The following is a 22994-nucleotide window of genomic DNA, read 5'->3' on the forward strand; positions in this document are numbered from 1 at the left end:
GTTGTTTATGTAACAGTGCTGTAGAGTGTGGTTCTCCACCAGCACACCAGTCATGTGTTTCTACCACCTGCCAACTGAAGACATCCCTAAAATGATGAAAATCGAGGATGTGATAGTCACATCTTATCAAGTAGCCATGTGGATGTCTTTAAAACAGCTAAATTGCCAGCTGAGGTTGCATTCTGCAGTGTTGTTGCATTCTGTAACATTTAAACTTTCAACCCCAGAGGCCATTGTAAAACTATCAATATGAAGGCACTAGTGGCTGGAGTCTGATTACATTTAGTTCTGCATTTTAATTACATATGGATTCTATTAACTAAACCTTTTGCCTTATAGGCAACATTTTAATCAAATTACTATAATTTTCAAATATGTTACAATAGTTTAACAAGTTAAAAGTTCACATTCCTAACATATTAAATATCAAAAAAACTTTGCATAAAAAAAGGAAATACTCCTTACAGATACTCTAATATATTTTCAGATTACTTTGGGGACTTTTTGGCTACCTGGTTACAAGTTATATTGTGAGATTTATTTAACTGGTATACATTTGTAAATGGGTTATTGGTGTTGAATATAACCAAATTCAAAATACAATTATGTTATTATAAGTTTAGAAACATGCACTCACTTTATTGTTGTAAATTAAGCAAGACCAAAATAAAGCACGGTTAGAATCTAAGTACTAAAAAGTATGTATAACTTCAGTGAAAGAATTTTTGAGCTGAGAGGGAATTTAGATTTCATCTAGTTGAGACCCTTCATTTTACAGCCAGGAAAAACCAAGACCAAGGAGCTTGTGTGATTTATTTCCCAAAGCTTTTTGAGTTGATAACAGAGGTTGTTCTAGAATCCAAGTTTCCTCTGACTCTCTGTCATGCTACTTTCCAGTACAATACACTGCCATTCTGTGTAAGCAACAATCTAGCTGCCTATCCCATACCTCCCAAGAACTAAAAGAAACATTTTGTCAGGTGGCAAAACACTGGACATAAAATTAACCACTTTAACAATTTTAAAGTGTACAGTTCAGTGGCATCAAGTACATTCACAATGTTGTGCAACCATCATCACCATCTTAGCTCTAGAACTTTTCCATCACCCCAAAAGTAAATTCCATACCCATTAAACAGCCATTCTCCATTTCCTATTCCCCCTGCCCCAGTCAACCACTTATCTGCTTTCTGTCTCTATGGAGACAGAACATGTCCATTCTGGACATTTTATATCAATGGAATCATACAATATGTGGCCTTTTGTGTCTGCCTTCTTTATTTAGCAAACAGTTTTCAAAGTACATCCATGCTATAGCATGTATCAGTACTTCATTCATTTTTATGGTTGAATAATATTCCATTGTCTGGATATAACACATTTGTTTATCCATTTATCAACTGATGGGCATTTGGGTTGTTTCCATCTTTTGGCTATTCTGAATAGTGCTGCTATGAACATTTGCTATTTTCCTTTATTTAAAAAATATTTGTTTCATGGCATTTCTAGTAGTTGTAAAGTGGTATCTCATTGTGGTTTTGATTTGCATTTCCCTACTGACTAATGATGTTGAGCATCTTTGCATGTGTTTGTTGGTCATTTGTATATCTTCTTTGGAGAAGTGTCTATTCAAGTCCTTTTCCCATTTCTAAAATTAGGTTGTTGTCTTGTTGTTGTTCAGTTGTAAGAGTTCTTTACATATTAGACCCTAATCATATATATGAATTATAAATATTTTCTCCCATTCTGGGGTTTTTTTTTTAATGCACAAAAGTTTTTAATTTTGATGAGCTCTATTTTTTATTTTCTTATTTATGCTTTTAGTGTCGAATCTAAGAACCATTGTCAAATCCAAGCTCATGAAGATTCATATCTAAGTTTTTTATTAAGAATATTAGCTCTTATATTTAGGTCTTTGATCCATTTTGAGTTAATTTTTATATATGGTGTGAAGTAAGAGTTCAAGGAAATATATTTTTGAAAATGAGCTTTTTAACGATTTACGTAAATTAGACTTCTATTTCTGAAATAAATCTCACATACTCTTACTTTTTGCTAGGCCCAGGCACAGTTAATTTTAATTTGGTATATCATTGTTATCATCAAACATTTACTGAGTACCCACCGTGTGAGTAAAAGGCATTATACTGGTCATTTTATGGTCTATGTGAGTAAAGATATACAGTCAGGGGCCCCATAGATCTGACAAAGTTTAAAATTATTTAAGTGGTATGCTGAAAAGAATGTTCTTCTTTGTCAGAAAAAATTTTCAGTCTTGGGTTTTTGGTTTTTTTAGGAAGAGTAGTAAAGAGGAGAAGAAATATGCAATTTGGATTACCTGAAAACATTTACTTTAAATTTTACATTGGTATAATAATATATAAACTATTCATTCTCATTAAGTGTTTGCTAGAGAAATACATGAAATATAGTTTGATGGGAATTAAGAAAATTTTGTGTGGGAAAATCTGAGGTGGAACTATGGTTTGTGCAAAGTATAAGTGCCATAACAAGTGTGTACTGAAAAGCAGCATTGAAGGAGTGCTCTTCCAGTTAATTTCAATTCAAATAAACCAGCATTTTATTGAGGTGAGACCATTATAATGAATTATAAAAAATATCACCTAACAGACTCACAATATGGTAATCCACATACAACTAATTGATTATATAAGTCAGACTACTATATAGTTCTCAGACAGGTAAATTCAGTGATGAATGGGCATAGCAAAGGGAACCCTTAATTATGCCAACTGAGAGATGAACTAAAAAACCAGATGGAGTCAGGATATGCCTCAATGCCAATGATAAAGAATTTTTGCTTTCATGAAGAAACTGCAGAGCCAAAATATGTTTTGGGTCAAGCTATGGTCTGACCTTATCTGTGTGTTGGAAAGATAACTGGCACTAACGTGGCAGACAAGATGGAAGGGGAAAATCTACATGTGGGGAAATGCATTGGAAGACCATTGCAATAACCCAGGGAAAACTTAATGTGAACACAAGGGTAGAAAGGAGAGACTGGGTCTAAGAGATCCTGTGGTGGTAGAAACATTAAGACTTAGCAACTGATTAAATACTGGTGGTGGAGGGAAAGTATGTAGAACAAATGTTAAGGGTGCTACGTTGGGCTGCGATGTGAATAGCTATGACAGACACAGGCAACATAAGGAAAGGAGAGTTTGGGAAAATGGGGAGTGGTAGAGTTAGATAACATGCTCAGTTTGGGACCTCAGTGAGTCTGAGGTTTTTGCAGAAAATCAGAATGTGGATTTCTGAAAATCTAGCAGGTAACTGAAGCCTTCAAAGAAATCAATTTAGTAAGAAAGATCAAATAGTAGAAGGGATACTCAGCATATTTAGTTGTCACCACTCTGAACAACTGGTGGGACTATTGAGAGCATTAGATTGCCAGACTGCCATCTCAATTCTCTACAGCTTAATTGCTAATTGATTATAATGATCAGAGTTGGAAATTTTCATTCTTGCTACTCTTTGCTCCACCCTTGTAACATTTCATCACTGAAGAACAGAATTATATAAATATATTTATTACCTATAAACATATTTTATATTGCTATTTATATATAAAATATATCTAATATTAAATATTTATAATAAAATGTTATATTGGGTTGGCCAAAAAGTTCGTTCGGGTTTTCCATAACATCGTACCAAAAGCCCGAACGAACTTTTTGGCCAACCCAATATATTTATATATCAATTATATATGTATATACTTAAATACATATAAATATAAAATTTATAATATCTTGCCCCTACAGTCACTATACAGATATCATTCATCATAAAAGTAGCTCCTCTTAAACTGCATCATACAAAAACTAAAAGGCTAGAGAAGAGGTGTGAGGTCAGTGGAATATACATTATTATTATCTCTAGGCCCCTGTTTACTGTACAGAAAAAGCTTGAGTTTCTGGACTATGAAAAACCTTTAAAAGTTTGGAAAGTTGTGTCAAGGATCAAGGAAAATGTTTGCATACTGACTGGGCTGTCCCACCTTTTGATGTTTTTGTTTCCCTTATTTAACTCTGTTAGTATCCAAAGGCCAGAGCTGGAACTCATGATTAAAATGTGGAAGAATTTAATGAGCATCTAAGTAAGCAAAATTTAGCAAAAGGGTAAAACAAGGGCTGTTATGACATAAAATGTCAGTGAATTTTGAGAATTAAATGGAAAATAATTAAATGGAAAAAATTAAATGTGCAGTTGGGAAGAGTAAATACATAAAGCAAAGGGGGTAGATGTTTTCCAGTGCCGTTAATGGAGACGTATGAGTCAGAGGGCTTCTCAGAAAGCTGACAGTCACAGCCACAGTGCTCCTCCACAAGTCTGCATCATCTCTCACCATTCTCCACCTGATTCACGCTGCTCAAGTCATACAGACGTCTTTCCATCCCTTCAGCATTCCGTGCTTTCCCTTGTCAACTCCTCCTTAACCTTTATTATCACAACTAAGATCTCCATTCCTCAACTAGACCACCTGAAGCCAAGGTCAGATCCCCAGTTATGTGCTCTCATAGCACTCTGTGATTCCACTTTAATGTCATTCTTTTAATTATCTGTACAACGGTTGTAGTCTCTACTACACTTGAAAGCCCTTGATGGCAGAGATTTGTTTTAATCCACACTGCAGTCTCATAGGAAAGCACCAGACAAGAAATCAGAGGCCTTGTTCTAATCTGATTGGGTTCTAATCAAAAACCTGGGAGTCAGACTCGAGAATCTGTACTTGATACCACTGAACTGCACTGTACAGCCTGTCTCAACAAATTAAGCCTTGGTTTATGGCTCATTTTTAAAAATTATTTTTCTTGAAAGATTAAAAACCTCAATAATAAACATCAGGAATCAACTGAGATAAAGTAAAGTTTATGAAAACAATTTACCTAGAGTAAGTTACTTAAATTCTGTCAGTTTATCCATACAATACTAACAAACAATACTTCCTCTCTCAAGAAAATGTAATAAAAATAAACGTGACAGAATTTTAATTGAGAACTTAAGATAAAGGGGATCCTTTTTTTTTATCTTAACAGATAAAAATAACATTAACCAAAGTATCTAAACCCTTCTGCTTGATTAACAATATAACACCACTTGACAACTATCGAATGACATAATCTGAAAAATGATGCAACGATCTCTCCCCTGCAATATACTAAATGGAATGCTCCTCTGATTTGTTACTTATCATTTTCTCACAAATAAACTACTGTAGAATCAAAAACATACTGCTTAAACATACAGTGGAAATGAGGCAAATCAATACTGTAGCCTGAAGCACCATAACTCACAGCAAAGTATTTGGGCTTGGCATTCTATGTTTCACAGACTGAAATATCATGTGTTTCTCCACAGTTGTGGGTGTGCCGGTCTCCAAACACCCACAAGTAATTGGTTCTGACTGCTGTACTGTTCTCTACTGGGCTGTACGGGATTCAAAAGCTCTTTGCTCAAAGCTCTTTCTGGTTACTATTACTCAAGATAAAAGCTCTAGAACAGCCCTAAGTTAATGGGTCAAAGACCAAAATGCTGAAAATGTTGAAGTCCTGGAAAGTATACAATTGATGAGAACTCTTAGATGAACTCCAGCATCACTATTACATGTTACTGAACAAAAAATGAAAATGTCACCTAAAGGGGGCTAAAGCTTTTAAAGATGACTATTCATATCTGCAATACAATCCATCTCTTTCTATGCATTACAACACCATGATATATTAAGTTTTTTCTTAACTAACAATGAATATTTATTTTTTATTCTTATCTAGTGAAATGGTTGAAATTTAGAAATGAGCATATACTGACTTTCCTGAGTTCATTAAGTAAGTGATAACAACAGCTAACATTAATACTGTATTTAGTATTAAATGTGCTAAAAGCACTGATTTAAGTGTTGTTTTAGATCTTTTGCCTACTCATAAAAAGACTTCCTCATGCTTACATATATTTCTTAAAGCTACAAGTATAGCTTAGCTGTATTATATATACGTAACTATCAGAAAAATTTGTATGTGTAGGGAAGTGAGCCAATATTTACTGAGGATCTACCAATATGCCAAACACTGTGTCTTTGTTTAATCCTCACAACAATCCTACAATGTAGGGAATTTCACCTATGTGTTACAAATACTGAAACTGATGCTTAGAGTATTGTGTGGGTAATAAATAAGACTACCAGAAAGCACCCCCAAGTCTGCCTGACTCTAAAGCTATATATGAGGGGAAGGAGGTGATGGTAATTGAAGCAGGTACTGGAGCAGAGAGCTAGTTCATCTGAGGACCCAGTAATGGAGTTTTGAGAATGGACCAAAAGTACAAATACGGAGACCAAATAAGAACATCAAGAGCAAAACAGTCAGAGACAGAATCAAATTAGGTTATAAAGTAAGAAGCAGGTATTGGATGGTGCAAGAGTGGATTGGAAACATGTGAACGTAGGGTTTGGAGTGACTGCTGCAAGCAGTTTTGGGCTCCAGTGGGTACAGGCTGTTTGAGTGAGTTGGATGTCTTTGATTCAGAGGGGGAATGGAACTAAAGTAACAATACATTTCTATTACACACAAAAAATCATTATATAATTTAATTCATTAAATATATGTACTACGCATGAGGCTTATTCCTCAAATCAAAATAAAGCAAAGATTTTTTACTGCTCCTCCCCTTTAACAAGGTGTCAAATTGCTAGACATCCTTCAAAGACTCCTGCAAACATTTCATCTTCTGAGTACCTTCTTCTAACAATGTTTGGCAGAATGAACTCCTCCCTCATCTATGTTCCCATATACTTTATATATGCCTATTTTTAGTATTGATATTTGCTTATGTGACCATTTCCCTTGCTAGAAGAGGAATCCACAAAAGCAGAGATCATGTCTTCACCTTCATCCCCATCAGACAGCTAAAATGGTAGACAAAAATCCAAAAATGTCAATAATTATATTAAACTTAAATGATCTAATCACCCAAATAAAAGCCAGAGATTGTCAAATGGATAAATACAACAAAACCAACGACATCTTTCTACAAGAAACCCAATGTATATATAAAACATAGGTTAAAAGAAAAGAATGGGAAAAGATATATCATGCAAACACTAGTCAAAAGAAAGCTGGAGTTAAAAAAAAGAAGTAGAAGAAAGCAGGAGTATGAAAAAGGTGATAATTGAAATTATAAAAATGGACAGTATAGTGGACAGGGTCAAAACCAGACTGCGGGAGGCCTATTTTAAGAAGATACTGAAACATATTTAAGTCATTCCCATCTTAGGACTCCCTGAATCCTCTGAACACTCCACTCCTATTTTTCACACTTAATAGCTAAATCTTTGCGACAGATGTCTAAATGCACTTCTTTTGGTCACCTTCCACTAATTTCGCCACCTCTTGCTGAAAGAGCTTTTGTTAAGTTTACCAAGGGCCTCCATGCACTAACTCCAAAGGCCATTTTTCAGTCCTCATTTCACTTGCTTTTCAGCAGTATATGACACTATTGGCATGTCACCCTTCTTGAAATTCTCTCTTCTCATGGCACCATACTTTCTTGGTTTTCCTCTTCCCTCTTTGCCTGTTCCTTCACAGCTTCCTTTGCAACGTTATCCTATTGTACTCAGGCATTATATGCTGGAGTTTTTCAAGCTTCATTCTTAGGCCTTTTTCTCTTTTTACTCTATAAACCGTCCCTATGTAGTCTCAGTCTTGCTAACAGCTTCAAGTCCTACCTGTATAACAGTGACTTGAAATTGTTATCTCCAGCTTGGCATCTTCCTTGAATTCCACATCAAGCAGCCTTTGTGACATCTCCAGTTGGATGTCTCAGTGGCACCTCAAACTTAACATACTCAAAATTAAACTCACAATATCCCCTCCTGTTCCATTGTTTCTCTCTCAGTAAATGAGATCATTAATCCATTTCCAAAAGCAAAAAAAAACCTAGGAATTGTTTGACACACCCCTATCTCTTGTTCTTCACATTCAATTGTTTCTTCACACTACAGCCAAAGTGATCTTTTAAAAAAAGCAAATCCGAGCATACCACTCCTTCTCTAAAGTTTTTCAATGACTCTTCCTTTGCTCTCAAAACAAGGACAACAAAGTCTGACCTCTGCCCTTTTCTCCAGATCTTTCTTATCTCAGAGTACTCTTGCCTTTGCTCTCTTTATTCCAGCCATACTGGTCTTCCTCAATTTCTTCAATTTCTTCCTCCCACCACAGAGCCTTTGTAGATATCTGCACTCCTCTCCTCCTGATCTGGAACACTACTCTCTTCCACCCCTGGATACCTTACACCCAGTCTTCAGATATTAACTGAAGCATCACTGACCCAGAAAAGGCTTTACTGATACCTTAGTCTAAGGCAGGCTCATTTGTTTAAAAAAACTCTTATACACTTAAGTTCTTTTCTTTCAGTGAACTTATCCTGGTAAGTGATTACACATTAATTAGTGTGATTACATGAAAAATATTTACTTTCACTATTAGATTTTAAGTTCATGAGAGTGAAGATTGTCTGTTTAGGCTCACATGACATCCCCAGGACCAAAACTAAGCCTGTTACAGACCAGATGCGGAATAAATATTAAACTAATGGGTGGAGAAAAGAATTAACAAACAATAATACAAAGAAGGCAGAGCTCAACTAAGTAGAGGCCAGAGAGCCAACGAAGAAAAGTCGGTAACAAGAGAAACAAAGGAGATGAGTATTTAAAGAAGAAAGTAGTTGAAGCCTCATATGTCTGAGAAAGATGAAAGGAGATGAGAAGGAACCAATGGATAAGCAGAGCAAGCAGAAAATTATTGGTGACCTTTAAGAAAATAGTTTCAGTAGAATGAGCACATAGAAGAAGAAAGTATAGACTGCTTTTCAAGAATGTGTCAAGGAAAAGAGGGGAAGACAGGCTGCAGAAAGGGCAGAGAGCTCAGCCACGGGAATATACTGATGGTGATCATAGAGCAGGAGTTACATGCTCAAGGTTACAATAGGAAGCAGAACAAAATGACACAGTTTGAAACTGAAGATGTTATGTTAGTAAATAATCTTCTCCTGTGGTGCAATCCAATTACTTTCTATAAATATAATGGTAATAAAAATAATAGCTAACGCTTTTTGGATTATTCACTAAGTGCAAGGCAAAGCACAAAGTACTTTAAGACTTCTCACTAGACCTCCCAACATCTCTATTAGAGAGTAGTATCATTATCCTCATTTTACAGATGAAAACCTGAGACCCAAGCCACCTGATTAGCAACTAACAAAAGTTGAAGTGGAATCCAGATATATCTGACTTGTATGACAAGTCAGATATACTATTAATTGGTTAACCCGGTATCTATTCATTCCTCATTCCCTTGTCCTTTGACTCATTATAGCTCAAGGTGGTCACACAACCCATTTCCAGCTGATGGAATATAAGTGGAAATATGTTTGGAACTTCCTTGGAAGGCTTTTTCTCTTTTAAATATATAAACATTTAAATATACATTTAATATCTGTTATCTATTAAATTTATATTAAAAGTTCTAAATATTTAAATAATAAATGTATGGTATAAATACTTAAATATTTTCTAAATGGAAAGCCTTGCAATGCTTTATTATATATATAAAACAGGTATTGCTGGGCCATCCCATTCCTCTGACTTGAACGTGATTCCAAATCCTAGAGCTGGCTTCCATCTTATGACAATCAGGGAGTGGCAGAGAAATTACAGAGAAGCTGAACCACTAAACCAATGATAATAGCCACTTACTTCTAGACTTCTTGCTGTATGAGAAAAAAAACTGTCTTAAACATGTTAGTCAAGTTTTCTGTTATTTACACTTGACTGTACTTCTAATGGATGTAATTCCAAAGCCCATGCTCTTATCTACCAAACTATATCACCTCTCATCTATGAAATTAAAAGATTAACCTCTCTCAGAGTTCTTAAGTAGTTCAAGTTAGAAAATGCGTATTTAAATGTCTTGAAAAATAGAAATTAGTATACAAATTTATTATTGTTTTCAAAACAGTGATTCTCAACTAAAGGAAGAGACTGGAGAGCATATATCCCATAGAAACATGGGATTAGGCAGCAGTGTCCTAGAAGGACACATCAGAATCTCATGGGGAAAACTTTCACATTACACACGTTCCCTTTTGAGAATCACTGCCAGAGTGAACCTCCTCTTGCTAATAAGATGATGAGCATATCCTGTAAATCTGTTCAGAAGGTTGAGAAGTGGAGCTTTATTATGATAGTGGGGGATATTAAGCACACCTCCATTAAGACATCAATAGCTTAATAACTGGTAAAAAATTTTTGAACCCATGGGAAACAATCCCACCTTACCAAACTTTCTCAGAACATAAGCAATTATTTTTATATGAATAACAGTAATAAACAACCAATAATGGTATGACCCAACAAAGCTGACATAGTATAATGTAATATTAACCAATGGGATCAGAGAGTTAGCAGGAAGAAATGTAAATGTGTTTCAGAGAAAGACTAGAATGAATTCCAAATACTTACTCAAATCTTTATAAAGGTTTCCCCTTCATTTTGATTTCTCTTATTTGAGGTCAAATTTACTACTCTCTCACTAAGAAATTAACAAAGTAATTTTAAAAATTGAACTCAACTGAATCTCACCTCAGGTCCCAAATAACTAGTTTGTTCATTTATTGGATTAGGTCCCAGTATGTTTCATTCAATAACCATTTGTTGAGCACCTACTGTGGGTCAGACTATTCTTGGCACTAGAGTGCCTTTACAGCTGTGAAGAAAATACCCAAAATTGCTTGTCCTTATGGAACTTATATTCTATGAGGGTAAGGAGCAAACAGACAAAAAGCAAATAAATAAAATACAATATATGTAAGTTGGTAAGTGCTATAGTGAAAAAAATAAAGCAAGGAAGGTAGAAGGCAGATAGGCAACATGGGGTGAGAATGAGACAGAGTTTGCGGGGTGGGGGAGGGTTAGTGGTTGCAGTTTTAAATACCATGGTCATAAAGCTTGCATTCAGACGCTGACACTTGAGCTACGACCTGAAGGAGCTGAAGAACCAAACCACAACTATGCATCTATTTGCTTTAATGCTAACTCTTTTTCTGTTGAATATATCATTTGAAATTGGTCAATAGCTAAATGGCAAAATGATACTGTTTTTCCTTACAAGTCACCCAGATCCATTCTAATCAAACCAAAAAGGGAAAAAAGACATTCTAATTATTGGTAACCCTCTGAATCTCACTGTTGAGATATGTTGACATATCTGGCTTTTGAGGAGAAAGTTTAAATGTGTATTTTATTCCTTTATGTCACAAATATATTCATTTTTTGATACTCCCCAAACACGTATTTCAAATGTAGAAAATTTTGTTTAGTCTTAAATGAGCCCAAATTTCATCATGGGCTAAAATTTTAAGACATAAAATGACTGCTGAAACTGAATTTTAATCATATAGATGAATCACAACATGCATCTTTAGCTGGGCATGTATTATGGATAAGACTAGCTTTCTACAGAGAATAATCACATGTTCTAATTACCATTTTGGTTATACGCATAATTAATAATATTCTGTCTTAATGGGACACACTGAATCTTCAGACAGTTGCAAGCTTTAACTATGCATACTGCCAAATCCAACTGTCAGCTGCACTGCCAAACACAAAGGAATCTTGATGTAGTGTTTTAGCATTGATAACAATATGCATATCTTTATACATGATACAATGGAAAAATTAATTGCTTTTCTTCCTTCAAAATTTTCTCCACACTTAATAATTTTACGTTGCTTGATTGATCACTCACCCTAAATTATATATACTGGTGAGTGATCTTATGAACAACAAAAACATGAATGTAAATGTGACCCAAGATTCAAAGAAGAAAAAAATATTGTAGGACTTACTGATTGTAAACTTTCATTTTCACGTAAACAAGCTGTGTGAAGTTCTGATTTCAAGGTTGCAATGTGACTTCGATGAGATGTCATTTCCTTTTCTAATGTAGCAATTCTAGTGCTTGCAAGCTGGTAGACATCCACGAAACTTTTAATCATAGCCTTAAAGAAATAAAAATAATGCCACATACAATTCAAATAAAGCTGTCCCCAAAGGAGAATTTCCATAATTTGAAAGCAAAATCATTAAAATTTTAAAATAAACAACTTTTCATCCTCTTTTAAAATAATAAAGCTAAACCTCACATTTTATATTGAGAACCGCGACTATTTTAAGAAAGTTTGGGAGAAAATAATTGAGACTTTTTTCCAGAATATTTATTTAAATAAGGTATACTTTGATCTATTGTGCTTAAAATTTAGAATGCAGTTTTTAAAGATGGCACACTTATTACCTTTGTAAAGTTAAATTCAAGTTGTAATTTGACCTAAATTTCAATCTTAAGACACACAACAGATGGATATATAAGCAAGATATTTCAAAATGAGCTCAGTAAAATTTTCAAACCACCTAGAAAACAAATGTTTTGAAACAAAAGGAGCTGAACTAATCCTATGATTTTTTAAGAGTAAATAATATGATTCCTATATTGTAAGAAAAGCATAATTATTTCCATTCATATAACAGAGGAACACCCTTGCATTACACTGGCTATAATAAAATAAATAACATAAGCAAGTGCTGGTAACTTTTTCTCTTCCCTAAGTAGTGTAATATTTGGGAGAATTGTTGGGCCTCTGTATCACAGTTTAATCATATTTTGTAGACTTTTGCTTCTAAAGCAAGCTGTAGTGAATTTTAAGTCCAAGAATACTATTACACCTTTGAAAGACTAAAAAGTCTTTCAAAATACTTCAAATACAGTAAAGTAAAATCAAACATTTCAAAGACATATTCAAATATAATTTTATGTTATTTACAAGAAAACCATGTTCCAACTGCAGCCACAACTTAGAACAATGGTAGACAGTCTGAAAATTTCCAAATTATATTCAATCTGAAGAGTCTGGTTTGAGAGAGCTTTAAGAAACTAGATATTTGGGCAATTCTGAATGCAAATGAAATAATCTGGTGAACAAAAAGTAAGAAACAACATACACAATGTCTGAGAAACAGAAGTAGGTGAATTATTTGTAGTTAAAAGAAAATTCATAGCTTTTTGCCTAACAAATTCCTATTTGCCCTCAAAAACCCAGTTCAGAAACCACCTCTTTAAAGAAGGCTCTTTTGAGCCCAAAGGCAGTGTTAACTTCTATTCTGATTCTCTGTGGGTCCCTCATGCTTGCTTCTACTATTGCATTTATTGCTTTGGCAGAAATGCATTAGTTTACATGTTTATATTCACTAGACTAAGGAGCTACCTAGGCCAGATACTGTGCCAAATCTAATCATCTCTGTATCTTCAGGGATGGCTTGAATGACTGACAGGAAGGAAGGAAGGAAGGAAGGAAAGGAGGGAGGGAGGGGAGAGAGAGAGACTGGAAAAGATGAAAAGCCACATTAGTCATATTCAGTTTGGCAAAAAATACCTTATAGAAAAGGATGAAGATACTTGGGAAAATATAACCTTAACACTCTAGTGAATAAATTACTAACCAAGTAATACTTTATTCAAAGTCAAAAAAAGAAGCAAAAGCATAGCTGTAGGCATAAAAAGATAAAGTACACAAAAGTTCATTCTATTACCCAACACTAAATAAGCATGGTACGACCTCATGTTTGGGAACATCTCACATGTCCTAACATTCCTTACCTTGGGTCATTTCAAGGTAAGCTGAGGGCTAATACTAACACAAAATATGTCGCTGGGTTTCAAAAGTAGATAAAAATCAGAAATTACAAAATCATATCTGTTTCTTCCTACACCGAGTCTCTCTCTACTTCTGTAAATTCATTTATCTTCTCCATTGAGATGGGGGACCAGGAATCACAAGTTCTATTTTTTTCTGGTTCTCATGCTGCCACTTACTTAGCTTTATCTTGTTGGGCAATGCCATGTCATCTCTCTGAGCCTCCACCTCCTCCCTCCATAAAATGGGAAGAAAAGTCAATTTTTTTGCTTATTTCTAAAACTGTTGTGAGGATCAGATAGTTAAAAATCTAATACAAAGCCATTCTCTTAACCCTTCAGCTACATGGCATCTAATACAAAAAAGCCCTCTAAAAATGGTAAGCTAGTAAATTTCATTGTAGTATTACCATTGTTCTATTTTTCAATTCTCCACTAAGATCTTAATGAGACAATCTGTGATAGGTGGCTTGTATACATGTGTTCCTGTTATATAAGGACCTAAAGTGCATAAAATGCATGAAAACTTACATAAAGGCCTTATTTAATAAAAAGAAGAAAGTACTCTTCTATCAATAATAGGCTCCTGGATTATTATCTCAATGTAAGTCATAATAGAACTGGCCTCTAACATATAAACAATTTCAACATTTAAAAAGTTACCCTTCCAACGAACAAAAGCCCAGGACCAGATGGCTTCACAGGTGAATTCTATCAAACATTTAGAGAAGAGCTAACACCTATCCTTCTCAAACTCTTCCAAAATATTGCAGAGGGAGGAACACTCCCAAACTCATTCTACGAGGCCACCATCACCCTGATACCAAAACCAGACAAAGATGTCACAAAGAAAGAAAACTACAGGCCAATATCACTGATGAACATAGATGCAAAAATCCTCAACAAAATACTCGCAAACAGAATCCAACAGCACATTAAAAGGATCATACACCATGATCAAGTGGGGTTTATCCCAGGAATGCAAGGATTCTTCAACATACGCAAATCAATCAATGTGATACACCATATTAACAAATTGAAGGAGAAAAACCATATGATCATCTCAATAGATGCAGAGAAAGCTTTCGACAAAATTCAACACCCATTTATGATAAAAGCCCTGCAGAAAGTAGGCATAGAGGGAACTTTCCTCAACATAATAAAGGCCATATATGACAAACCCACAGCCAACATTGTCCTCAATGGTGAAAAACTGAAACCATTTCCACTAAGATCAGGAACAAGACAAGGTTGCCCACTCTCACCACTATTATTCAACATAGTTTTGGAAGTGTTAGCCACAGCGATCAGAGAAGACAAAGAAATAAAAGGAATCCAAATCGGAAAAGAAGAAGTAAAGCTGTCACTATTTGCAGATGACATGATACTATACATAGAGAATCCTAAAGAGGCTACCAGAAAACTCCTAGAGCTAATCAATGAATTTGGTAAAGTAGCAGGATACAAAATTAATGCACAGAAATCGCTTGCATTTCTATACACTAATGACGAAAAAGCTGAAAGTGAAATTAAGAAAACACTCCCGTTTACCATTGCAACAAAAAGAATAAGATATCTAGGAATAAACCTACCTAAGGAGACAAAAGACCTGTATGCAGAAAATTATAAGACACTGATGAAAGAAATTAAAGATGATACAAATAGATGGAGAGATATACCATGTTCCTGGATTGGAAGAATCAACATTGTGAAAATGACTCTACTACCCAAAGCAATCTACAGATTCAATGCAATCCCTATCAAACTACCACTGGCATTTTTCACAGAACTAGAACAAAAAATTTCACAATTTGTATGGAAACACAAAAGACCCCGAATAGCCAAAGCAATCTTGAGAACGAAAAATGGAGCTGGGGGAATCAGGCTCCCTGACTTCAGACTATACTACAAAGCTTCAGTAATCAAGACAGTTTGGTACTGGCACAAAAACAGAAATATAGATCAATGGAACAGGATAGAAAGCCCAGAGATAAACCCACACACATATGGTCACCTTATCTTTGATAAAGGAGGCAAGCATATACAGTGGAGAAAAGACAGCCTCTTCAATAAGTGGTGCTGGGAAAATTGGACAGGTACATGTAAAAGTATGAAATTAGAACACTCCCTGACACCATGCACAAAAATAAACTCCAAATGGATTAAAGACCTAAGTGTAAGGCCAGACACTATCAAACTCTTAGAGGAAAACATAGGCAGAACACTCTATGACATACATCACAGCAAGATTCTTTTTGACCCAGCTCCCAGAGAAATGGAAATAAGAACACAAATAAACAAATGGGACCTAATGAAACTTAAAAGCTTTTGCACAGCAAAGGAAACCATAAACAAGACCAAAAGACAACCCTTAGAATGGGAGAAAATATTTGCAAATGAAGCAACTGACAAAGGATTAATCTCCAAGATTTACAAGCAGCTCATGCAGCTCAATAACAAAAAAACGAACAACCCAATCCAAAAATGGGCAGAAGACCTAAATAGACATTTCTCCAAAGAAGATATACAGATGGCCTACAGACACATGAAAGAATGCTCAACATCATTAATCATTAGAGAAATGCAAATCAAAACTACAATGAGATATCATCTCACACCGGTCAGTATGGCCATCATCAAAAAATCTAGAAACAATAAATGCTGGAGAGGGTGTGGAGGAAAGGGAACACTCTTGCACTGTTGGTGGGAATGTAAATTGATACAGCCACTATGGAGAACAGTATGGAGGTTCCTTAATAAACTACAAATAGAACTACCATACGACCCAGCAATCCCACTACTGGGCATATACCCTGAGAAAACCATAGGTCAAAAAGTGTCATGTACCACAATGTTCATTGCAGCTCTATTTACAATAGCCAGGACCTGGAAGCAACCTAAATGTCCATCGACAGATGAATGGATAAAGAAGATGTGGCACATATATACAATGGAATATTACTCAGCCATAAAAAGAAATGAAATGGAGGTATTTGTAATGAGGTGGATGGAGTTAGAGTCTGTCATACAGAGTGAAGTAAGTCAGAAAGAGAAAAACAAATACAGTATGCTAACACATATATACGGAATCTAAGGGAAAAAAAAAAAAAAAAAAAGGCCATGAAGAACCTAGTGGCAAGATGGGAATAAAGACACAGACCTACTAGAGAATGGACTTGAGGATATGGGGAGGGGGTGGGGTGAGATGTGACAGGGTAAGAGAGTGTCATGGACATATATACACTACCAAATGTAAAATAGATAGCTAGTGGGAAGCAGCCGCATAGCACAGGGAGATCAGCTCGGTGCTTTGTGACCACCTAGAGGGGTGGGATGGGGAGGGTGGGAGGGAGGGAGATGCAAGAGGGAAGAGAAATGGGAACATATTGTATATGTATAACTGATTCACTTTGTTATAAAGCAGAAGCTAACACACTATTGTAAGGCAATTATACTTCAATAAAGATGTTTAAAAAAAAAAAAAAAAAAAGTTACCCTGTATCTTAAATTTGGAGAAACACATTTCATGAATTGCCATATACATGATATCCTAAAAGGAATTATAATATAAAAGGTGTTCCTTCAAATCTCTTTTTTAAAAAATAAAATATTTTTTGAGAAGTTATATCTGAATTTTTATATGATGGATGGAACAAAAGTCATAATTATTTTGGCTCCTTCCTTGATCTGCTTTTGATAACTAAATTCTAACATTCAGTGCAGTATTAAGAGAAACCACATATTATTTCTTTATAACATTAAAAAGAATAAAATAATAATCTACTTTTTGCTTAGGATTTAGAGTCTTAAGCATTTAAAATCTTTAAAGCAGTATTTCATTTGAGAGATGAAAGCAATTTTCTATAACACTTACTGTATAGGATATTTTTTTCAGAGCAGCAAAGGTAAGGTAATCAATACAGAAAGTATGTTCCATGGAACTAGTGTATGTAAAATATACTACATGCTTCTAAAATGAAAACCTCCTTCAGAACTGAAAGGTAGGGAGGAGTGTCAGTGAAATCGCAAAGCTATTCAAAGAATCCACAGCTCTTTTGAAGAAAAAAGAATGTTAACTTCCAGTATTAAAAAGTGATTCAAACTATGTTATAAAGGATGCCAGTGAAAAATCCAACTCTTTAATACAAAAGAAAGGTGCCAGCTTGGTAGAAGAAATGGAAATGACAGCTGGAATCAAGTGAGGGGGTGCGAGGAGGAGGGAGTGAGCATCTCATGACCTCTCTATCAATCTCCTGAAGTCTAGCGCTATACAATACCCCTCACTCCTGCATTAAAACATCACACCTTTTTACATTAGGAAACAATGACAAAGCAGCATGATACTGTCAAAAGCAAGCCCAGCACTTGAGAATTTATCCCATGTCATCTTTGGCCCTTGGGATTTTGACTATACCATGCAGTGAGATATGAAGCTCAGTAGGGTTTATCTAGTTATATGAGAAACAGAACAAAAAACAGTTTCTGGACAAAAATAGCCTTTTGTTTTAGAGATAATCTATTGTGTTTATAATCAGCATAACAAGATGAGAAAGTTCAAACATATAAAATTCCACGTCCTATCTATTTCAAGGAAAAGCATAAGTGTTTTAGAATACAAAAAATTCTGAGATACAAACAGGTGACTGTCACTTGAGCACTAGTATATTATTTATATAATTTGTTATGTACATATTACGTAGTTTAGACTGATTTCAAAATTGGACTTCAGGGAAAGTAGGAGCCTTGGGAAGCTGATGTTAGGAGAAGGAGCAATTAGTGGAAAATGTCATAAGGCCTAGATGCCAACAAAATAGTAAATTTTCTATTTATATTTTTGAGTAAGTAATTGGGAAGCAAAAACCTCTGACATTTACTTTAAATTTTGTAATTACGGATATACTTCATTTCTATATACTATATAAAGTAAGTATACCATGTAAAATAGATATACCAGATATACCAAATATGTGAAATATAATAAATCCCCATAATATGGGGAAAATGATTCCTACCTTACAAAGATTTTGTGGGGATTAAATGAATATTAATACATGAAAAGACCTTAACTATCTGGCACACAGTATACACTCAGGTAAATGTTAGCTATAATAATGACAACAATATCAAATTAGGAAAATTACTATTTTAACTCATAAAAGAAAGATTCAATATTTCTGAGGGGTATTATTGGACATATAAGTATTTTAAATACAAGTTATTCTACACATATTGAATATATTAAAATTCTTTCAAAAATAAAGAATTTTAGAGGCTAATGAATATTTACCTCCTAACAACAAAACGTCCCATTGATAATAAAAGTTACTATTTAAAGAACAAAATAATGCCATTTGCAGTGACATGGATGGACCAAGAGATGGTCATACTGAGTGAAGTCAGAAAGAGAAAGACAAATATCATATGATATCGCTTATATGTGGAATCTAAAAAAAGGGTACAAATGAACTTAACTACAAAACAGAAATAGAATTACAGATGTAGAAAACAAACTTATGGTTACCAGGGGGTAATGGGAGGTGAGGGATAAACTGGGAGGTTGGGACTGACATATACACACTATTATATAGAAAATAGATAACTAATAAGGACTTACTGTATAGCCCAGGGAACTCTACTCAATACTCTGTGATGGCCTATATGGGAAAAGAATCTAAAAAAGTGTGGGTATATGTATATTCGTAACTGATTCACTTTGCTGTACACCTGAAACTAACACAACATTGTAAATCAACTGTACCCTAGTAAAAAATTTTTTAAAAATTAAAAAAAAATAAAATAAAAGTTACTATTTAAGATGTCTTTCCTACGAATGAAAGTCTTAGAATGATAACATTCTCATAGTTTTTAGTATCAAATTTTAATCCTTGGCACCTGGAATTGAAGGAAAATTATTTTCTTCATTATCACAAAATTACTCTGTAAGGTTGCTCATTTAGTTGACTTACTTTCATTCCAATATTTTATAAATGTAGGGATACAGCAGAGAATGAGGGTTAAAGGGTCTCTTATTAGTAGTCTGCAAATAGCAACTACGTCCCCCAGTCAAGAGCCAGTCTAAGATCTGGAAATGGACTGTTTAGTTTGGATGTTTGGTTTCTGGCCCTGGCCCTAAATACTATTCACCATGACATTCCAGTACAAAGTTATGTAGGAACGACTCAATCAGGATGGCAGACTGCCATCCACCTCCTTGCTTTACCACACAGAATCGCATGTGTGTGTGTATGTGTGTGTGCATGCATGTGCAGGCATCAAAGCTGATAAGAATGCTTTCAGCTGACAAGAATTCTGAGGAATCAATAAGGAAGAGAAAGTAGAAGGGGCCAGAAACAAAATTTTAGAGAAACCCTATCCAAAACACAAGCAAGAAAACACTTCTACAAAGGTGCAACCAAGTACGAGTGGGCTTGAAACTAAGCATAAACAGCTATGAGAGGAAAGAGAGGGCCTTAACTTGGCTTTATCAGTAGCCCTGAAACCTCTTACTCTCAACGAAAAGTTATTACTAATGATTGTTAGTGAAAGAAATATGATTGGATATGCTTTACAATTTAAAAAATCTTGTATAACTTTTTGTGATACAGGTATCCCTGCTCTTTGAAAGTTTGCCTTATGCCACTTCACTTTCACAAAAGACCTGCACTTGTACCTGTTTTCGCTAACTGAAAGAAATCCGAAGAGGATTTTCGTTTTTACCAAAAAAGGCAAAAAGCAAAAATAGCGTTCACTGTTCGTTTTGCAGTGAGCCCTTTTGGAGGCAGTGCTCACGCTGAGCAGTGAGAGTGGCCCCTCCAAGCTCCTTCCCTGGGAAGTACTCTCAGCATCTCAGCACCAAGTCCACACAGCTTTGAACTGTGTCTGTGAGCATCTGTGCTTTGTCTCCATTTATTTTGTTCATCCATTAGCAAGATGGGGCCTAGGGTAACTGCTCCTTCACTTAACGCCATTTCAGCTTATGACAGGTTTTATAGGAATGCTCTGCTTTTGGATAGTGGGGAAACCTGTTTGGAAGTCTAATACTGAATCTTCACCCTGACCACTCCCATGACGTGGTAAATAGGGAAGATGCACTTGGCGAAGGTACACCACTGGTTGTGTTTATTAAATCATGACATGCATGTTTCAATCCTATCGATCAAGTAAATGAAGTTTTAATTGGAATTTTGGCTAAAAGATGTCCAACTTCCCTGAATTAATCAACTGTTCTTTAAACTAATATATGTCCTGTTTTTATATTTTCACAAATGCATTTTATACTAAATACATTTTATATTTTTAACAAAAATTCAAACACATTTTTTGGTTAAAAAATTTTGCTTCTGAACTTTTTATGTGTATACACATATATGAATTTTTATAGATTTAGATCAATTTTAGAAAAATTCCCAAATTCTGGAAACACTTCCAAACAACTATTTTCATAATGCTCCATAAAACTCCTTCAATAAAGCAGTTCATTGTTTAAAAAACTTCTTGTGACAGAATGTGTTTTGTCTTGGCTTCTTTAAAAAAAAATTTATAGATAGAATGCTTTTGATAGCCACTTGCCATCAAAGAAAAGGGCTACAGATTTGGAACCCTTCTCTTTATGTAACAGAAAAGTACATAATTCACACTCAAGTTCAAGAGTAATTTGAAGCACTTTGTCACAAGAAAAACAGCAAACCTTATATAGAAAATTTTAAAGACTACCTCTTATCTCATTGTAAACTACTGTAAAGACTACACTATGACAAATAATTTAATCCATAAATTACTTAACCATACAGGGTACATAAGAGTTCGTGGTGAAATACAAAGAAAGTAAATAAACAAGTGACGACACCATTCTCAGCCCTGCTGCACTGTAGAATCCTTCCATCTTTTCCCAAAATACCTAACAGGAAATATTAATGTCTAAAAAATGGACCAAGTGATGACACCAGTGCCAATCCATATCAAAGAATAAAAATTTTATCTCTTACTTTATTAAAAAAAAAAGGGAGAGTCCATTGTCTTGCATACCCACTGGGATGTATTCAGTCTCCAAAGTGAGCTAAAATGGAAAAAAAATTGGAGACTTCCATATATAGATTTTACTTTATATTTAGTTCTTTTAATAGACTACATTTTTTAGAGCAGTTTCAGGTTCACAGAAAAATTGAGTGGGAAGTACATAAATTTCCCATATACCCCCTGCCCCTACACACCCAAAAACATCCCGCACCAGAGTGGTACATTTGTTACCATCAGTGAACCTACACTGACACATCATCACCCAAAACCCATAGCTTGCATTTGTGTTGACTCTTGGTGGTGTACATTCTATTGGTTTGGACAAATGTATAATGACATGTACCCACCATGGTAGTATCACACAGAAGAGTTTCAGTGCCCTAAAAATTCTCTGTGCCTACTCATTCTTCCCTCCTCCCCAATCCCTGGCAATCACTGACCTTTTCACTGTCTCCATAGTTTTTATATTAACTTTTTAATCTTTCTTTTAAAAATCTTTTAAAATCCTATCTTTAAAATATTCTACTTTTTTTTGTTTTATGGTATAGAGCTTATTTAATAATAACACAAGTATACAATTTATAAAGGTATAAATATACATACATACATATTTTGGAGATACTGGTTCAAAAATAAAAGTAAGCAATCAACAAGTATGGAGAGCACTCCTCTACATCACAGGGTGACTGAGCTAGGCAGCTCTTCCCCTACTGGTGTGAAGGAGAGCAGCAACAGCTGTGTTTGTGCCCACAAACCAAAACAGATAGTGGCCTACAGTCAGAAAGGCACAAGTTGCTGGAGAGGGTGTGAAAAAAAAGGGAACCCTCCTACCCTGTTGGTGAGAATGTAAATTGGTACAGCCACTATGGATAATAGTATGGAGGATCCTAAAAAAACTAAAAATAGTGCTACCATATGACCCAGCAATTCCACTCATGGGCCTATATCTGGAGAAAACCATAATTCAAAAAGATACAAGCAGGAGTCAAGATGGCGGTGTGGGAAGACGCTGAGTTAGCATCTCCCCACAACTAGGGTGCCTGCCAGTTGCTGGTGGGGGACCCTGACACCCAAGGAATTGGGAGGAACCCCCAAGTGAACCAGTCACTCAAGTCCAGGAAGCAGAGAGAGTCCCATACAGGATAAACCCTAGGAAAAATACACCAAGACAAATAGTAATCAAACTAACAGAAATTAAATTCAAAAAAAAAA

At 35.1% G+C, this 22994-nt stretch overlaps 1 protein-coding gene across 10 annotated transcripts in view; it reads right to left on the reverse strand.

Moving 5' to 3' along the window:
- Positions 1–22994, reverse strand: part of CCDC171 (coiled-coil domain containing 171) — a 364663-nt gene that overhangs the window by 41055 nt on the left and 300614 nt on the right. For 9 of the 10 annotated variants that reach the window (XM_059924676.1, XM_059924681.1, XM_059924684.1 and 6 more), the window contains one exon: positions 11926–12078. In XM_059924676.1, the coding sequence (XP_059780659.1) occupies positions 11926–12078 (153 nt within the window). Of the gene's footprint in view, positions 1–11925; positions 12079–22994 lie in introns of those variants that run through there. The other variant, XM_059924685.1, reaches the window with a different exon arrangement.

This window comes from Balaenoptera ricei, chromosome 6 (assembly GCF_028023285.1).
Source record: "Balaenoptera ricei isolate mBalRic1 chromosome 6, mBalRic1.hap2, whole genome shotgun sequence".
Taxonomy (NCBI): Eukaryota; Metazoa; Chordata; class Mammalia; order Artiodactyla; family Balaenopteridae; genus Balaenoptera; species Balaenoptera ricei.